At 42.1% G+C, this 19,178-nt stretch overlaps 1 protein-coding gene across 1 annotated transcript in view; it reads left to right on the top strand.

Annotated features, from left to right (window-relative positions):
- LOC134803421 (myosin-7B) overlaps positions 1 to 19,178 on the top strand; it is a 46,634-nt gene that overhangs the window by 15,761 nt on the left and 11,695 nt on the right. The window contains exons 3-10 of the mRNA XM_063776241.1: positions 7,090 to 7,224; positions 7,835 to 7,977; positions 9,228 to 9,389; positions 9,906 to 10,142; positions 12,129 to 12,329; positions 14,396 to 14,573; positions 15,787 to 15,951; positions 16,759 to 16,884. Of these exons, the coding sequence (XP_063632311.1) occupies positions 7,090 to 7,224; positions 7,835 to 7,977; positions 9,228 to 9,389; positions 9,906 to 10,142; positions 12,129 to 12,329; positions 14,396 to 14,573; positions 15,787 to 15,951; positions 16,759 to 16,884 (1,347 nt within the window). The remainder of the gene's footprint in view (positions 1 to 7,089; positions 7,225 to 7,834; positions 7,978 to 9,227; positions 9,390 to 9,905; positions 10,143 to 12,128; positions 12,330 to 14,395; positions 14,574 to 15,786; positions 15,952 to 16,758; positions 16,885 to 19,178) is intronic.

Raw genomic sequence — 19,178 nt, 5'->3', positions numbered from 1 at the left:
ATAATATACTTTTCACCTCAGCAGCTCGAACAAGGGTACTTTGCTTCTTAAAAACAGTGAGCAAAATGCGATTTTGCTCACTGAGTGAGACAAAATGACATTCAAGTGACCTTTATAGTCAAATGTCATTTCAACATGCGGGGTCTAATACAAGTTCGATACTTGGGTTCTATTATCTCTGTCCCTCTAGGTATGTTCTCACTGCTTAGGGTGAAAAATTTTGTGTACTACACGAGATCAAAGTTATTTACATCTCGTGCGCTTTTGAATCCCTTACTACGCTCAAGATTCTAAATTAGATTCACTCGCTACGCTCGTGAATCTATTATAGAATCTTTCGCTTGCACGGGACTCAAAACAAGCACTCGAAGAAATATCAAACTTTGATCTCTTGTTGTACAAATAACTAATGTATGTTTTGTTATTGTGAATGATTTGGTGTCACGATATTTTAGTTTTTTATTTATTTTCTTTTTTGTGTCATTTTTTTTAAACAGATTTGACAAGTCTCGCCATACAAAAAAAATGGAGTATATAAAAAAACCTTTTCACATCACCTATTCGAAAAAGGGCTGTTTCTTCCCCGCTAGGAGGGATCAAAGTGGCACTTTTCTTCCCTGCTAGGAGGAATCAATAAAGTTGTCCTTTTCTGATCTAGGACACGATTTTTTCTTTCATGCATACTATTTTTTTTTGGTAAAATAATACATATATATTTTGGAACATAACAATTTCCTCATAGTTGATGTGAGCAGCAGCATGTGTCACACGGTATCAAAATTATTTCGTCTTGGGCGTTAACACTTGAATCCCTCATTACGCCCAGGATTCAATGTACGCCCTTGACGGAAATATATCATTTTGATCCCTTGTGACACAAACTACTATTCCAATGGTATGTCGCTTATTCTTATTAGTTCATAGTCCAGTGTCCATACAAATCTGGCCATCCTCTGGTATTTTCTCGAAGTGATATTGACCGAATACTTCTGAAATTCAATCGCATTTTTATTGCCACTGTGATTTTGCGCATCTTTTTTCGTCTTTTCTTATTTGTGTATTTTAATCCAAAATTAAACTAGCGTTGACGTCAAGACGTATTTACAGGCGGTTTCACTTGTTATTGTCGTATTAAGGCGTATCCAGACTAGTAAATTTTTCACCAATCTGATTAAATTGCCCGATCGAATCAGGACGTGCGGACGCAAACGCCAATTTGGCTCGCGCAATTCAACCACCGATAATGACCGATATTACCGATAAAATGAGGTGCGGACGCAAGAATACCAATTTGTGAGGCCAGTATTTTCGTTCTGGGGCATTTCTTCAATTTAGAGGGCTCTAATACTCGTATCACCATAAATCTAAAATTTAAGATTGACGCCAATTTCATTTCTGATCAAATCGACCGATTTGATCAGTCCCGTCTGGATACCACTTTACAGGCAGTTTCACTTGTTATTGTCGTATAAATCGAGCTGCAATTGCCTATAGTTGCTTTTCGGTGACGTTTGTCAGTGATCTTTATAGCTTTCACGATAAAGTTTATTTTTGCTAAATCCGTGATCGTAGGTACTAAAACTGCGAGTCGTTGTGCTCTGTTTACTTATGGTAAGTGGTCGGTCGAGTTGACTCTACTACTCTCTTCTTTCTCCGTGCCTCTTCCCATTTCATTTAGGGTCGGCCTACTCTACTACTACTACTAATCTTAATCTAACTTTGAAGAACAAAGTGAAAGAGTGTCATTAGGGGCACAAAGAGTGGCATCCATTAATTACGTCACACAAATTTCATGATTTTTTGACCCCTCCCCCTTTCTTGTCACATTTGGCAAACCCCTCCCCCCTGGTGTCACGTCACATATTTGGCAATTTTGTTTTCACGAAATCGGTAATTCGAATTAGGTATCATTATTTTAATAAAAATATATTTTAATGAAAGCAATGTTACGAATATTTTAAAACGAGACAGATTGCAAATGATAATCATAGTCATAAATAAATGTATTTCTATTCTATTCTATTCAAATAAAAATTACATGAATATAAACGATTATCAATGCAAAAAGTTGTTATTTAACTGTAGGTAAGTACAGCAAATAAAAAAATATTAAACAACTTCCGGTTACAGATGAAGTTAGTGACGTCACAATATGTCCCCCTAAACGTGATGTAATTAATGGATGACCCCTTATACTTAAATGTCATATTTTCATAGATATTTGACATTAATAATGATATTGCCATATTTTATCAAATGCTATGCAGGGTTATCTTGGCCAGACTCTAGAAATATGTACTTAATTCTAAACTGAAATATAGTAGTGTTTCTACTTGAAATAAAAACAAATTAATATATTTTTTGAAAATAATTTAATTTATAATTCTAGTTTTATTAATCACGGATGAATAAAATTTTATATTTTTCTATTACCTAATAACTAGCAAAAAGCAGCGCTTTGTAAGGGCTCGCGGAGGTTTTCTACCTTAACGTACCGAACCGGTTGCTGTCCGGTACGCCTGTCTGTTACAGCTTTTACTTTGTCCTTTAAAAACGTGTCCAGACGACAAAATCAAATTGCCAATATCATCCACACGTAATATACAATTTCATAAGTGCTTATTACATCCTACACGGCCGCCCAGTACTTTTTGTAAGGAACCCAACTGGCTTTCCTACATAATGTTGGGTCAGCGAGTCAATGTTCTTGAATTTATTTTTGCGTCCACTCCACACAATTGATCGAAAAACTATCCCGTCTGGACACCTACTGGCGGTAATCACGCTGCTCCGCACATAAACTAACACACACAGTTCCACTAGGTACAGCCAGGGTCCAGCATCAGCTCTATCTTGGGTACTGCTCTTCCAAGTTCTCATTAAGACGTGTCAGATGACCAAAACAGCGTGTGCCTATGTTGCACCAAACCTGAGTTCCACTAGGTACAGCCAGGGTTTAGCATAAGCTCTATCTTGGGTACTAATCTCCTAAGTGCTCATCAAGACGAGTCGGATGGCCAAAACAGCGTGTGCCTATGTTGCAACAAACCTGAGTTCCACTAGGTACTGCCAGGGTTCAGCATGAGTTCTATCTTGGGTACTGTTCTCCCAAGTGCTCATCATGACGAGTCGGATGTCCAAAATAGCGTGTGTCTATGTTGCATCAAACCTGATCGAGTTCCACTAGGTACAGCCAGGGTTCAGCATCAGCTCTATCTTGGGTACTACTTTCCTAAGTTCTCATCAAGACGAGTTGCATGACCAAAACAGCGTGTGCCTATGTTGTATAAAACCCGAGCTCCATTAGGCACTGTCAGGGTTCAGCATCAGCTATCTTGGGTACTGAAAGTACTGATCTACCCAGTGATTATCATGACGAGTCGGATATCCAAAACAGCGTGTGTCTATGTATGTTGCATCAAACCCGAGCTCCACTAGGTACTGCCAGGGTTCGGCATCGGCTCTATCTTGGGTACTACTCTCCTAAGTGCTCATCAAGATGAGTCGGATGACCAAACCATAATGTGCCTTTGTTACACCAAACCTGAGTTCCACTAGGTACTGCCAGGGTACTGGGTCATTTTGCTGAACTGCACGACGACGCCGACGTTTCGATTGGCGTGCAGTTCCCATACAAGTTGCAGTCGGGTTGTAGTCCGTCTGTATCGGCCCTAAGTCACTGAAGTTTGTATTAATTATGCTTATCTTTATTTATAATTTTAGCAGTTCCAAGCAATAGTAACACTAAAGGCGCCATTCATTAATTACGTAAGACCATTTTTGCCAGCTTTTGACCCCCTCCCTCGACTATGTAAGAAATAATAAGAATAGGCTGACCCCGTCCCCCTCCCACCAATATAATTTATTTTCAAAAATATATTTTTATGAATGTTTATTTGTACCTGTACAAAGGTACTTGAGCTCGTTTAAGCTAACTCTGCACCCACTTTGGTATTCATCGTTGTTAATGGCGTAAGCGCCATCGACATTATTGAACTTGAAAACACCACATTAGGTATCGTATTGTCTGAATACCCACAACACAAGCCTTCTTACTTAGTCAATTTGTATAAGAATGTCCAATATTTATTTATTTATTTATTACTAACGCCATCTGTCAGAGAAAGAAATAATTAAGATTAGCACGAATGTTAATTTATCATTTTGCCAACAGATGGCGCTAGTAGTAATACAAAGTGTTATTACTTTATTTTATTTTTTTAGGTTTATAAAATGATATTTTTATGTTTGATAACACATCTAGACATGAATTTAAATTACTATGTTAAATTTCAAACCTAACAGTGCAGTAGTTTTTCCGTAAAGTGTACCACAAGAATGCATAGTTCGTCGATTAGTGATAGGGCTCGCTTCGCTCGCCCTAATTAACAATATCTGGGAGACCAAGCTTTGCTCGGATAACATTATAAAAACAAAACTCAATAATGCGCGTTTTCCCAGAGATAAGAATGCTAGCTAGATTGTTTTTTTGCCACCGAAAACCCCCATATAGTCAATAAATTTCATCGAACCTAACCTACCTAATTACAAAATTGCTGCCGTCTATGTCGTGAACCTATAAATAAAAGTACAAAATAGCTTTAAGGTGCGAGAACATCTTTTGTGAAATATCAGTTTCATTACATAAAATACGTTAACACCTGACTCATTTTCTTGCTATTCTTTGTCCTACGACAAAGCTGTCGGTAGACGGCCGCTAAATACATCTTCCCGTTAGCCTTGAAGTGACAAAAATAGTGGAAAACGAAGAAGAGAGGGAAAACATGAATGATTTTACAAATTTAGACTTTAAATCGTCATATGAATGCTTAATTTAGAATACCTACACAAAAGCAGAAAAAAATCTTTTTGGAAAGTAACGGCATACTAATCTGTCTTCAACTTCCCACTAACTTTCGAAGCCAAATGATCTACTGTCCTATTTATTATTAAATGTGACGAGTGTCACGTTTATTATGTATGTTTAGTTTACCTGTATTTACGAATTTGTGGTTTGTTTATGACTCATAACATTCTTTGAAACATCGGGATTTCGTAACAATAAACTGCTAACGATGTCTTTGTTCTGACCACTTTAATTACTTCGCTACGTTATTAGGTATTTACACAAAGGCAACAAAGGTAAAAAATAAAATAACTATTTCACAAGATTAGGTATCCACTCAGGAAAAAAATCGGAAGTTGTATGAAAGGCTCTTCCTCCTCGTCGAAACCTGATGACTGAGGGTCGTGACCGCCATAATTAAGTCGCTTTATCTTGGATTGTTCTCCAACCTGGCCGTTCTTCTGCCTTCCGCATAGAGCCCTGTAACTTGACGCGTGTGACTATGAAAGTATGGAAGTGTGTGTGTGTGTATGAAAAGCTAAAGGTACTGAAACTACCCACACTCAGAGCCAGGAGAATGAGAGGAGACCTCATCGAGTGTTTTAAGATCGTTACCAACTGTTACAACCTCCCTGACATTCACGAAATAATTAATAACCACAGAGTTCGGACAATTTATCCCAAAAATAAATATTGTATGGAACATGATACAATTTTTTAACAATTTTGAACTGCAGTTTTTGAGTATAATCTGGAAATTATACAAAGATACTGTGTACATAATATGAGTTTAATAAATCTTGTCCTATTTTGAGATATAAATGATTTTTAATGGTTTTGCGATGATTGTCCGATCACTGTTATAGTTGGTCAAGCAGATCTTGACAGTAGAAAAAGGCGGCAAATTTGAAAAATGTAGGCGCGAAGGGATATGGTCTCATAGAAAATTTGAATTTCGCGCCTTTTTCTACTGACAAGATTTGCTTGACCATCTATAATTAACATATGTTGTACATAATGTAGGTAGTTAATAGGTAAGTAACTCGCCAATTTAAACGCACCTCAGTAATTCGGGATTAACCTGAAGATTTAGTATTACATCAGGTACAGTAATTGTTTTATATTTAGTGTTACCACTTTACGGATTTAGTAGAGGCTTGGAATCGGCGCGATTGAGTCGACTGCACATTCCAGTTGAATTAATAGTGTTTTAATGAATTTCACTTTGGTTATTAAACATAAAGGTATGGATGGTCAAGCAAATCTTGTCAGTAGAAAAAGGCGCGAAATTAAAATTTTCTCTGAGACGATATCCCTTCGCGCCTACTTTTTCAAATTTGCCGCCTTTTTCTATAACTTAGGCATCCCTAATTTATGTTTATGTACTCGTTTGATTATTTTTTTCAATCTTTGCCTTAAAATGTGACTTTCTTAGTCAAATGGTATCGCATTGTCTCTGGTGCAAATGTAAAAAAAAAAGATAGAGATTGAACATTTTATAAATAATTTGAGGTATTTATTTTATGTAGATATTTGGTTGCACGTCTAAAACAAACAGAAAATACTCTTATTTTTCCCATATTTATTTACAACCTAAAATGTACGGTTAATGGCTAAATATGTAGATAATATATCTGTACCATGTCAATTAAAAAATAACAGGACGTTAAAATTACTAATCGTTAATCGTATTGCCGTATTATGAACGCATTCCTACCAAAAAATTTATGGTAGGTATATACACGGTGTGGCCTGTAACATGAGCAAATAATTAAAACATAGATTGTACTCCTCAAACGGTGAAACTTTTGTTCAACAACTTTTAAAAATTATGAAGTATTTAGACTCCCTATTTTTCATACAAAATAAATATTATCTTCAATGGACGCCATCGCCACGCCATATTATTGTGATTGACGTTGCTTGTCACGCCTTAAACATAACAAAATTCGCAATACATTGCGTCTTAGAATAAACTTTAAAGTGTAATAAAAATCAAACCACAAGGTATTTTTAAAAGTCGCTGAACAAATGTTGGTCAGTATGAGGAGTACAGCCTACAGTTTAATTTTTTGCTCATGTTACAGGCCACACCCGGTATATATTTTTTAATATTACTTACTATTGTATTTAATAGTACATTTTAGATACTTACATACATTATTGCACAATTAGGGAATTATCATAAGTCTAAACCTAAATTAGCCTGTCAAGTAACTAAAATGGTTGTTTTTATATTTCAGAATTAAAATGCTCCCTAGCGTCAGCATACAAGGAATCCGAGCTGGTGAGACAACGCAGCCGCTCTTTGGAGGAGGAGCTGGGGGCAGCTAGAAGCTGTTCTGCAGACTTGGCTGACCAGCTACAGAGGCGGAACGGTGAGTTATCAATATTACCATCATATCAGCCCAGCAAGAGAAACACTTTAAGAGCGTCTGCTAGCTGGCGCGATCGCACGCGGGTGCCATTGTAGATAAAATATGCTGGGAGCAAACAGGAGCCAAGAGCTGTTCTGCAGACTATTACTGTGAGGATTCTATACTCGACAAAAAGGTCTCTATGCTTTTCTGGAAAGTAACCAACAATAAGTCTTAAACTTTTTTTCTGTAGTAATAAAATTTCATTTATTTGTGTGCTATTTCCCCAAACTTCTATGCCGTATCTAAGTATACTTTCTAAGTAGGCGTGATATACTGATTTTAACGCTTCTGATTCGGTAAGTTTTGACAGGGATTTTAATGAAAAGCATGCACTTTTTTTACGCAAAATCTCTATATGGTGATGCCATCTTAAATAGGGGTCTAATTTACGTCACGTAAGTGTGACAGGGATGCAACACGTCGAACGCGGTTCGTGGTAGGTCCTGGTACGGGCTATTCTAACGAGAGTCATCCTTTATCCCTTATTGCGATCACATTCAATCTTCCACATATATATATGTGGAATGATAAGTAAAACCTTTTTAATCACTAATATCACCTCTTTCAGATGAATCTCTCCGTCAGCTCCGAGCAGAATTGGAAGACGCGCTCACACGGCGAGCAGAGCTCGAGTCGCGCGTGCTCGCGCTCGAGCGAGACCGCGAGCGACTCGAGCAGGAGAAGGTGCTGAGCGAGCAGAAGGCACAGGAGGTAAGGTCGAATAGCTTAAGGTATAATTGAAGGTCGCGTTCACACGGCGAGCAGAGCTCGAGTCGCGCGTGCACGCGCTTGAGCAGGAGAAGGCTCTGAGCGAGCAGAAGGCACATGAGGTAAGGTCGAACACCTTAAGGTATAATTGGAAGACGCGCTCACACGGCGAGCAGAGCTCGAGTCGCGCTCGAGCGAGACCGCGAGCGACTCGAGCAGGAGAAGGCTCTGAGCGAGCAGAAGGCACAGGAGGTGAGGTCTCATAACTTAGGGCAGAATTGGAAGACGCACTCACACGGTGAGAAGAGCTCGAGTCGCGCGTGCTCGCGCTCGAGCGAGACCGCGAGCGACTCGAGCAGGAGAACGCGCTAAGCGAGCAAAAGGCACAGGAGGTGAGGTCGAACAGCGCCGAGCAGAATTGGAGGACGCGCGACTTTAATATTCCATTTCAGTCAACAAATATGTCTACTTACTTACTTACTTCGCTGGCTCAGCGACCCGAAGTGGATCTTGGCCTCCGACACTAGATTTCGGCATTCAGCCGCTTGTTTACCTTAATCTAATATAATGTACCTTTTTTCTTCTTATCTAATATGTGTATTTTGCCATGCTTACTATACGGGTGTCAAACCTGGGCATTGACAGAACAACTGGCAAACAAAATAAAAGTCTGTCAAAACGGAATTGAGAGAAGTACAATAGGTGTTAAAAGAAAAGACCGAGAAAAATTAAAAAACATTAAAAGTAAAACTAAATTCAAAAATGCATACATAACATACAAACCAAAGATACAAACAACTAAAGTGGAGATGGACAGGACATATGACAAGAGAGAAGAAGGAAAAATGGACAAGACTAATAACAGAATGGTACCCGCTAGACTGCAAAAGGAATAGAAGAAGACAAACTAAGAGATGGGAAGATGATACCAGGAAAATAGCGGGTTCAACATGGACTCGAACAGCAAGGGATAGAATGGAATGGCGATCTTTAGAGGAGGCCTTTGTCGGAAGACAAGTTGAGGAGTAGGTAACTACCGTTTGCCGAATTAAAAAAATAAATAAATATTAATAAATAATAATAGATAAACATGAACAAAATAGTATAACAGTTTATATAGTATATTAGTTAGTAAATTTTGTTAGTAATAATGAGTTCTTAGGCATACTTACAAAACTTTTGTTATTTAAACTAAGATCAACAATAAAGGCTTTTTATTTTTTATTTTTATTTATTTATTACCTTTTTTCTAGGCTATAGCAGCAGCCGAAGCTAGCACAGCAAAATGGCGCGCGGCGCACGAAGCAGCGCGCTCCCAGGCAGCGGCGCGAGCAGAACTCATGCTAGCCGACTGCGAGTGGAAGATGAGAGAGTTGGAGAAACGGGCCAGGGAAGAGGAGAAACAGAAAAAGCAGGTATGAGGGAGGAGGATTCTAAGTATTCTAACCTACAACCACACTGAGGCCTTTAAAGAAATCACCCATTCCATTATATTTTGTTTGAATCCTTATTTTGAGTTTTTGACCAATTAAAATTGCATTTGTCTTGGCCAATTTTGATACCTGGATGGCTTATATACTCATAATACGGGATTTTTGCTGGGGCGTCAGTCTTTCCGTGACCACAGCTGGTGCAACTCAGCTGAAACGTCGGAATTTAAGATAAAAGCAATGAAATTATATCGCGGTAAACCCGTTTGTGTAATTTTAAATATGTGTACAAAACGCGAGAGTTTAAAAAGTGTTATATGACGGATAACGATTAAGGACAAACGATTAGATTATCAAGGACTTATTAGACTTAATGAATAGAATCAGGCTTTACTTTGCGGAAAGATTCTTGCTTTTCGCGGATTAGCAAGGTAATATTTTGGTTTTAATTTTTACTTATTAGACCTGGCAAGCCTTTTCTCAGTCGCCATATTTTTCCAGCTGGCAGCAACAGTAGAAGAACTCAAAGCTGCTCCTCTCATCCCCGCCCACCTGGCCGAGCTGACCCAACTCCGAGGCCTCGCCTCCGAGCAGCAGCGATCAGTGGAAGCCCTGACCTTGCAGCTGCAGAAGGTGGAAACCAGGGAAGAGGCGCTGAAGCTGGAGGTGCACCGGCTTAAGGAGCTCCTGGACCGGGAGATCAGGATTAAGGAGGATAAAGAACAGAGACATCATCAGGTATGTTACTGAAGAATTTAAAATCACCTACCAAAGAAGGCTGGTCTACGAGTACCGATTAGTCGGAGCTCTGACCCTGCAGCTGCAGAAGGCAGGCGCTGAAGCTGAAGGCGCTCCGGCTGAAGGAGCTCCTGGACCGGGAGATCAGGATTAAGGAGGATAAGGGACAGAGACATCACCAGGTATGTTACTGAAGAACTTAAAATCACTCACCAAAGAAGGCTGGTCTACGAGTACCGATTAGTCGGAGCCCTGACCCTGCAGCTGCAGAAGGGAGGCGCTGAAGCTGGAGGCGCACGGGCTCAAGGAGCTCCTGGACCGGGAGATCAGGATTAAGGAGGATAAGGGACAGAGACATCACCAGGTATGTTACTGAAGAACTTAAAATCACTTACCAAAGAAGGCTGGTCTACGAGTACCGATTAGTCGAAGCCCTGACCCTGCAGATGCAGAAGGGAGGCGCTGAAGCTGGCGATGCACCGGCTTAAGGAGCTCCGGGACCGGGAGATCAGGATTAAGGAGGATAAGGGACAGGTAAGTTACAGAAGAACTTAAAACTACTTGCTTAGCAAAGAAGGCTGGTCTACGAGTAGGTAACGATCAGTGGAAGATCTGTAATTTCTGCAGCTGCAGAAGGGAGGCGCTGAAGCTGGCGATGCACCGGCTTAAGAAGCTCCTAGACCGGGAGATCAGGCTTAAGGAGGATCAGGAACAGAGACATCACCAGGTATGTTACTGAAGAACTTAAAATCACTCACCAAAGAAGGCTGGTCTACGAGTACCGATTAGTCGAAGCCCTGACCCTGCAGCTGCAGAAGGGAGGCGCTGAAGCTGGAGGCGCACGGGCTCAAGGACCTCCTGGACCGGGAGATCAGGATTAAGGAGGATAAGGAACAGAGACATCACCAGGTAATTACTGAAGAACTTAAAATCACTCACCAAAGAAGGCTGATCTACGAGTACCGATTAGTCGAAGCCCTGACCCTGCAACTGCAGAAGATAGGCGCTGAAGCTAGACGTGCACCGGCTTAAGGAGCTCCTGGACCGGAAGATCAGGATTAAGGAGGATAAGGGACAGGTAAGTTACAGAAGAAATTAAAACTACTTGCTTAACAAAGAAGGCTGGTCTACGAGTAGGTAACGATCAGTGGAAGACATGTAATTTCTTTGTCTACCCCGAAGATTTTTACAAACTAATTTCGGGTGCTAAGTAGCAGTTGGTAGCAGTAATAGTACTGTCAAGTGCTCGGTGCTACATCTATTGTCACTTGACAGTACTAGGTACTAGCAATGCTGATAATTCCGCTACTCGATGCTAGATGTCGACTATGAAAATATTAGTCTTTTTGGTACCAAAACTGATGTATGAAGTGAGCAATCTGTATTTTTTTCCCTATGGTTGTGGGTACGTTAGACAACGATATATAATTACTTAAATACACAGAAACACCCATGACTCAGGAGCAAATATCCGTGCTCATCACGCAAATAAATGCCCTTACCAGGATTTGAACCAGGGACCATCGGATTCATAGACAGGATTACTATCACTACCCACATTACCCAATAGGCCAGACAGGTCGTCAAATGTTTACACCCAGCCACAAAAGTGCATGGTCGCTTTATGAATGAATTCATTCAAAATGATTCACTTTACCTACCTTATTCACGCAAAGTTTCTCAGTGATACCATAGATATAATAATATAGTAAGACAAAGAGTGCTCACTCCATACATCAGTGTTGGTACCAAAAAGACTATTATTTTCATAGTCGACATCTAGCATCGAGTAGCGGAATTATCAGTACTGCTACATCTATTGTCAAGTAGCAGTACCGATAATTCCGCTACTCGATGCTAGATGTCGACTATGGAAATAATAATAAGTCTTTTTGGTACCAAAGCTGATGTATGGAGTGAGCAATCTGATGTATTTTTTTCTCTATGGTGATACTGTACTGTATTTAGTAAGCATTTTTTATTCAGACAATCCAACGCCTCGAGCAGCAGCACAGCAAAGCCGTGGAGATCCTTCGCTCAGAGCACGCCACATCAGCCGCCATGGCGCGCGCCGCGCTTGAGCGCTCGCACGCCGAACGCACGCGCGCCGCGCTCGCACAGCTGCGAGCGGAAGCGGAGAAAGATGGCCGCAACGCTGACCGGAAGCTTAGAGAAGTCACTACTAAGGTGAGACTGTGATAGTCTTTCCATCTCACTCGCGCGCCGAACGCACGCGCGCAGCGCTCGCACAGCTGCAAGCGGAAGCGGAGAAAGATGGACGCAACGCTGACCGGAAGCTTAGAGAGGTCACTACTAAGGTGAGACTGCGATAGTCTTTCCATCTCGCTCGCGCGCCGAACGCACGCGCGCCGCGCTCGCACAGCTGCGAGCGGAAGCGGAAAAAGATGGACGCAACGCGGACCGAAAGCTTCGAGAAGTCACTACTAAGGTGAGAATGCGATAGTCTTTCCATCTCGCTCGCGCGCCGAACGCACGAGCGCTGCGCTCGCACAGCTGCAAGCGGAAGCAGAGAAAGATGGACGCAACGCTGACCGGAAGCTTAAAGAAGTCACTACTAAGGTGAGATAGCCTCTCCTCCCTCACTCGCACGCTGAACGCACGCGCTATCGTGAAAATTTAATAACATTTTTTGTCGTATCGTCCACAATAACGCCGTATTACTCGTATAGAGAAATACAAGTAAAGAAAGAGTGAAAGAATGTCAAGTAGTGGAATTATCAGTACCGCTACTTGACGCTAGATGTCGACTACGAAATAACTCGCGTTTTGGTAAGAAAACTGATGAATGGAGCTACCACTTTTTCTCATATTTCTCTCTGTATGGAAAATCCTGTATGTGGCGCTTAAAGGATGACTCACGTTAGATCGGGCCGTGTCCGGGCCGGAGCTTCCGGCGGCGCATCGTTTTCTATGGAAAGCATCACGTGATCGCCTGTCGTGTCATAGAAAAGTAAGCTCCGGAAGCTCCGGCCCGGTCTAACGTGAGTCATCCTTAACATCGAAGGTCGAAGAGACTTCAAAATTCAAATTACATATTTAATCATCACTACATCTTATAAAACAAAGTCCCCCGCCGCGTCTATCTGTTTGTATGTTCGCGATAAACTCAAAAACCACTGAACGTATTTCCATGCGGTTTTCACCTTTCAATAGAGTGATTCTTTTCACTACCACTATGTGGCTGGTGTTCTCACATGCCCTCAATGTGCGCGGGGGTTCACCTCAAAGATACGTCAGCCATATTCGGGCGCATGAACGCCGAGCTGACTAGGAGACGAAGTGGTCGCCTTGGTCGAAATCGGCCGGAAGGATCATCATCATCATCTCGAGGAAGGTTTACGTATATTATGTAATTTGTTAAGATTTACCCACAGACAAAACATCCACCAGACTTAGCATAGTCGCGCTACCCCCTCTGCCACGCATGCGGTAATTTTACTCCATGTTCGAGTCGAAAGTGTTTTTGTGTGACGTCCGTGTCTTTGAACGGACCAATCACGGCACGGGACTTCGCTCACCGTCCCGCGCACCCCCGCATTTTTGGCATCATCGGTTGCATGAAATAATTGTTCTAAACTCGGTCTAGAGGATTCCTAGTCTATGGGTTTACCTGTCGCTAGTTGTTTATAATATTGTAATTTGTAAGTTAAACACAACTCTTCAAAACCTCATCAGACAGAGCATTTTTTACCCAGCATATTCACTTTGTGAGCGTTTCTTTTATTTTTCGCATTTTTTTTATATTGTGACGTTTTTGGCACTTCAGTGTTATTTCTACTCAGTATCACGAGCTCTTTCGATCCTAATGGGATAAAAAAAATGTCCCACAGAGTTTTTCCCTATTGTGTTAACATTTCCCCATATACTTTGTATGGCGGTAACAAAAAGGAAAGTTTGAAAAATGTATGGAAAATTTTGGACACTTTTTTTCTCCTATAAGGATGAAAAGAGCTTGCGATCCTGACTAGAAATAACACAAAAGTGGCATAAAAGGTCACAATATATAAAATAGGCAAAAAATAAAAGAAACGCTCTTGTGACAAAATTTTAATCACCATATGGGGCATTATCTATGAAAAGGGACCTTATTGTCGATGGCGCTTACGCCGCACAGCGTCGCGCGGCATTGTATTTATATCGGAGCATCGTTAATAATGGCGTAAGCGCCATCGACAATAAGGTCCCTTTTCATAGATAACGTCACATATAAGGTATATGTTATATGTTTCCAGTTCGAGAGTCTAAAAGAAGAGATGGCGACCAAACAATCGGAGTACGAGACGGCCATAGCCCAGGCCAACAGCAAGGCGGACTGGGACGTCATGCAGCTGCGCCATCTACTTGACCGGGCCGACATGACGCACGCCAAGACTGTAGAGCGGCTGCAGGAGAAATTCGATCAGGAGAAAGGTACACCTTTTTTTTTGTTTTTTTTTTTACGAGAATAAGGACGCACTCCAAGACTGTAGAGCGGCTGCATGAGAAATTCGATCAGGAGAAAGGTACACCTTTTTTTTTGTTTTTTTTTTACGAGAATATAAGGACGCACTCCAAGACTGTAGAGCGGCTGTATGAGAAATTCGATCAGGAGAAAGGTACACCTTTTTTTTGTTTTTTTTTTACGAGAATATAAGGACGCACTCCAAGACTAGAGCGGCTGCATGAGAAATTCGTTCAGGAGAAAGGTACACCTAATTACTTAGTTACTTACATCATAGAGAAATATAAGTAAAGGAAGAGTGGTAACTCCATACATCAGTTTTCTTACAAAAATCTTATTCGTAGTCGACATCTAACGTCAAGTAGTGGAACTGATAAATTCATGCAGAATGCACATGACAGAAAATAACTTCTATAGGCCCCGTGCATGTGCAGTGAACTATAAGGGGAAGCATAATATGATCCGTCAGATTTTTGGCGCGAGGCGTAAATGTGTCGTTTATGCTTCCGATGGCAGATAGATTCTGCCACATATGCACAAGAAAACGTAACGACGAGTACGGTAGATGGTAGCAATGTCCATGTGCACATATGTTTCAGATTCAGGCCACAAGATGGCAGACCCTCCAACGCGCACGGTCCCTATACCTGCAAATCTTGAAAAATTCGCTCTTGTTCGTGACAACGGTAGACAATGTCATGGAATAAAAAAAATATGGTTGTCTGTAAAGTCGGTTTATCATTTTGCGTGATAACGTCATAAGAAAACGTGGCCGTAACGTTACCATGGAGATCCGTCCACAACGTTACCATGGAGATATGTCCACAACGTGACACTTTTTCGTGCATGCTACCGGTGTTCATCGATTTATAAGACGTCATCACGTCAATAAATATAAATATTAGGGGACATCTCATCAGATTTTCATACTGAGTATTTGACATCTATCTTCGTAAGATACCCACCATAGAAAGTTTTTCAACTTTTAATTTGAACCTTGTCCTATATGTAAATTGGAACCAATATTATATTGTATTTGATTTAAAAAGCAATGAAATAAAAGAAATGCTACTTTATTTGGTTTATGAAAAGTTCAAATTAGATTGCTTGAATATTCACACACATTTACATTTCACATTTAGACTCAGGAGGCTATAAAACGACATAATTCCCTATTCACAGAAACCCTGATAGCAGAATGGACCGAAAAACTCCGCCTCGTAGAGACGGAGGCTGCCACAGCCGCTGGAGAAGCCAAACAGCTTCTAGACGCTACTAGAAGTAGCCTCATCGCCGAGAAAAACGACCTGCTGAACAAGATGAGGGATCAGCACCGACGGGAGATGGGTATGTTTCAATAGGGGTTATTACTGCAATGTTCTGCCGCCAGAGTGCAGCACTAATTTGTAAACCATAGAGTAACTTATACATACTAGGCATTAGTTTTTTGACAAGTTTTCACTACGACATTCATGCACCAAGGCAGTTTGTTTACAGGTAGCCTACCGCGAAACGCGAAAATCGGGATTTCTTTACATGCCTCTCTATCGATTGAATAAGCAAGAGTGATAGAGAGGCAGAAACCGAACTTTCGATTGTCGTGTTTCGCGGTAGGCCATGTGATTGACCTAGTGACGCATGATACACATTGATGATGTCAATGAGGTTTGTTTACTATGTGCTAGTGGTACCACCTGCGCGGAGCTTTTCCTAATATTCCCTATTACCACAGACTACATATGCTATTACTAAAGTTTTCTCACAATGAAGGGTGCTTGACTAAAATGACTAATAGTTATGCTGCCTCTGTTCAAAACATCTCACACGGCCTTCGAGCAACGCCGGCTTCCGACACGTCGGAAGGGAGGAGCCCAAGCGATATCTTACCATACAAAATGTGCACACAGTCGCACTTCTCACACACTTACATACAAAATCCAATCTGAATGAAATGACACACGTCAAAGACAAATCTTGCACGTATGTCCGTGTAATAATTATTACCTACTTATTGGCAGGGAGAAAGATTAAAAGGTATCATGGTATCATGTACCTAATCTTAAAATAATATAATAAAATAACGCACTACAAGCCTATGTAGTTGTAAGAAAGTGATAAAATATAAACCTAATCTGCCTTTACTTACAATTTCAGACGAGCAATGGGAGCAATTCATGTCAGACAAGGAGAGCTGCCTCGAACGTATGAAGGCAGAGTGCCGTCAGGAGGGCGAGGAGGACCGCGTCCAGAGAGAGAAGGAGCTGCTGGAGGAAATCGCGGGTAAGAGGAGGAGAGAGAGATGTAGAGCAATGGGAGTGTCAGACTAGGAGAACTGCCTCGAGCGTATGAAGGCAGAGTGCCGTCAGGAGGGCGAGGAGGACCGCGTCCAGAGAGAGAAGGAGCTGCTGAAGGAAATCGCGGGTAAGAGGAGGAGAGAGAGATGTAGAGCAATGGGAGTGTCAGAGTAGGAGAGCTGCCTCGAGCGCATGAAGGCAGAGTGCCGTCAGGAGGGCGAGGAGGACCGCGTCCAGAGAGAGAAGGAGCTGCTGGAGGAAATCGCGGGTAAGAGGGGGACAGAGAAATGTAAAGCAATGAGTGTCAGACAAGGAGAGCTGCCTCGAGCGTATGAAGGCAGAGTGCCGTCAGGAGGGCGAGGAGGACCGCGTCCAGAGAGAGAAGGAGCTGCTGGAGGAAATCGCGGGTAAGAGGGGGACAGAGAGATGTAGGGTAAGGGGAGAGTCAAACAAGGAGAGCTGCATGAAGAGTGCCGTCAGGAGGGCGAGGAGGACCGCGTCCAGAGAGAGAAGGAGCTGCTGGAGGAAATCGCGGGTAAGAGGGGGACAGAGAGATGTAGAGCAACGGGAGTGTCAGACATGGAGAGCTGCCTCGAGCGTATGAAGGCAGAGTGCCGTCAGGAGGGCGAGGAGGACCGCGTCCAGAGAGAGAAGGAGCTGCTGGAGGAAATCGCGGGTAAGAGGGGGACAGAGAGATGTAGAGCAATGAGTGTCAGACAAGGAGAGCTGCCTCGAGCGTATGAAGGCAGAGTGCCGTCAGGAGGGCGAGGAGGACCGCATCCAGAGAGAGAAGGAGCTGCTGGAGGAAATCGCGGGTAAGAGGGGGACAGAGAGATGTAGAGCAATGAGTGTCAGACAAGGTGAGCTGCCTCGAGCGTATGAAGGAAGAGTGCCGTCAGGAGGGCGAGGAGGACCGCGTCCAGAGAGAGAAGGAGCTGCTGGAGGAAATCGCGGGTAAGAGGGAGACAGAAAGATGTAGAGCAATGAGTGTCAGACAAGGAGAGCTGCCTCGAGCGTATGAAGGCAGAGTGCCGTCAGGAGGGCGAGGAGGACCGCGTGCAGAGAGAGAAGGAGCTGCTGGAGGAAATCGCGGGTAAGAGGGGGACAGAGAGATGTAGAGCAATGGGACTGTCAGACAAGGACAGCTGTGATGATTTTTGATGATAGGTAAATATTTAATATTAAGCGTTCAATTGGATTTGATTTGTAATGCCTTGAAACCCTCGCAACGCTCAAGACCCCACGTTTTGAAACAGTCGTTACGGTCGAAGTTAAATTAAAATTAAAATAGAGGTTAAATATTCAAACCTTGCTTGCTAGGTTAGTAGAGTGTTTAACTCGGGTGAAAGGCATCATTTCAGCCTCTGACTATTGGTGGGAATGGGAATTACCTCGGCAGAAATGAGTGCCTAAATAACTATTATGGCCGTTTTAAAGACGGCCAAGAGGTGGTTCCCAATTTTGGCAGTTTTTGCTAGGTGGGTCGGAATCCGTCAACTTTGGGAACCACTGGCCTAGGTTAAGGCGCCGACTAGAGATGCACCGAATATTCGGTTACTATCCGGTATCCAGCCTATCCGGCCCTTATTTTACTATCCGGCCGGATACCGGATAGTAACTTTGCTTGATTTCGGAGTAAACAAATTGGTTTTAAGAAACAGTCACGGTCATAATCGTACTCGTTTATAATTTAAAAACAATTTAAAAATTCCACTCACTTGCACGCGCACTCATATCATTTCGAACCTAGAAAGATCACTACGAAATAGGTCAAAACCTGCACAATGCGCACCTGAAAAACCGAATTGTAGGTCTATACCTACAATCCGCCGGCCGAATATTCGGCGGCCGTATACCGAAGATTCGGCCGAGGGTCAGGCCGAATATCCGGTATCCGGCCAATCAACTATCCGTTGCATCTCTAGCGCCGACGCCTGTGCTGTTGCAAGTGCGCCGCGGACTGAAAAAGATTGGGAACCCTCTGTTTTTTATTCTTCACACCAGTTTTTACACACTTTTATTTAGCTTCACTGCGTATATACCTATATCTCTTTGTATCTATGCTGCTACAAATCTTGTAACTTAAATTTGAACCATTTCCCGGTGTCTGATTAAGCTAAAATTTCGCATACTTCCATATTTCCGATGACAGTGCAATAACATGATAACATGGAACTGATCTGATGATGCAGTCGGAAGATAGCCAAAGGAACTCTTTGATGGAAAAACTTAATAAACACATGAGTTTAGGCTCATTTGAAAGGTCTCGAGAAGTACTTG

This window comes from Cydia splendana, chromosome 26, assembly GCF_910591565.1.
Source record: "Cydia splendana chromosome 26, ilCydSple1.2, whole genome shotgun sequence".
Lineage (NCBI taxonomy): Eukaryota > Metazoa > Arthropoda > Insecta > Lepidoptera > Tortricidae > Cydia > Cydia splendana.
This window is presented reverse-complemented; position numbering and strand designations above follow the sequence as displayed.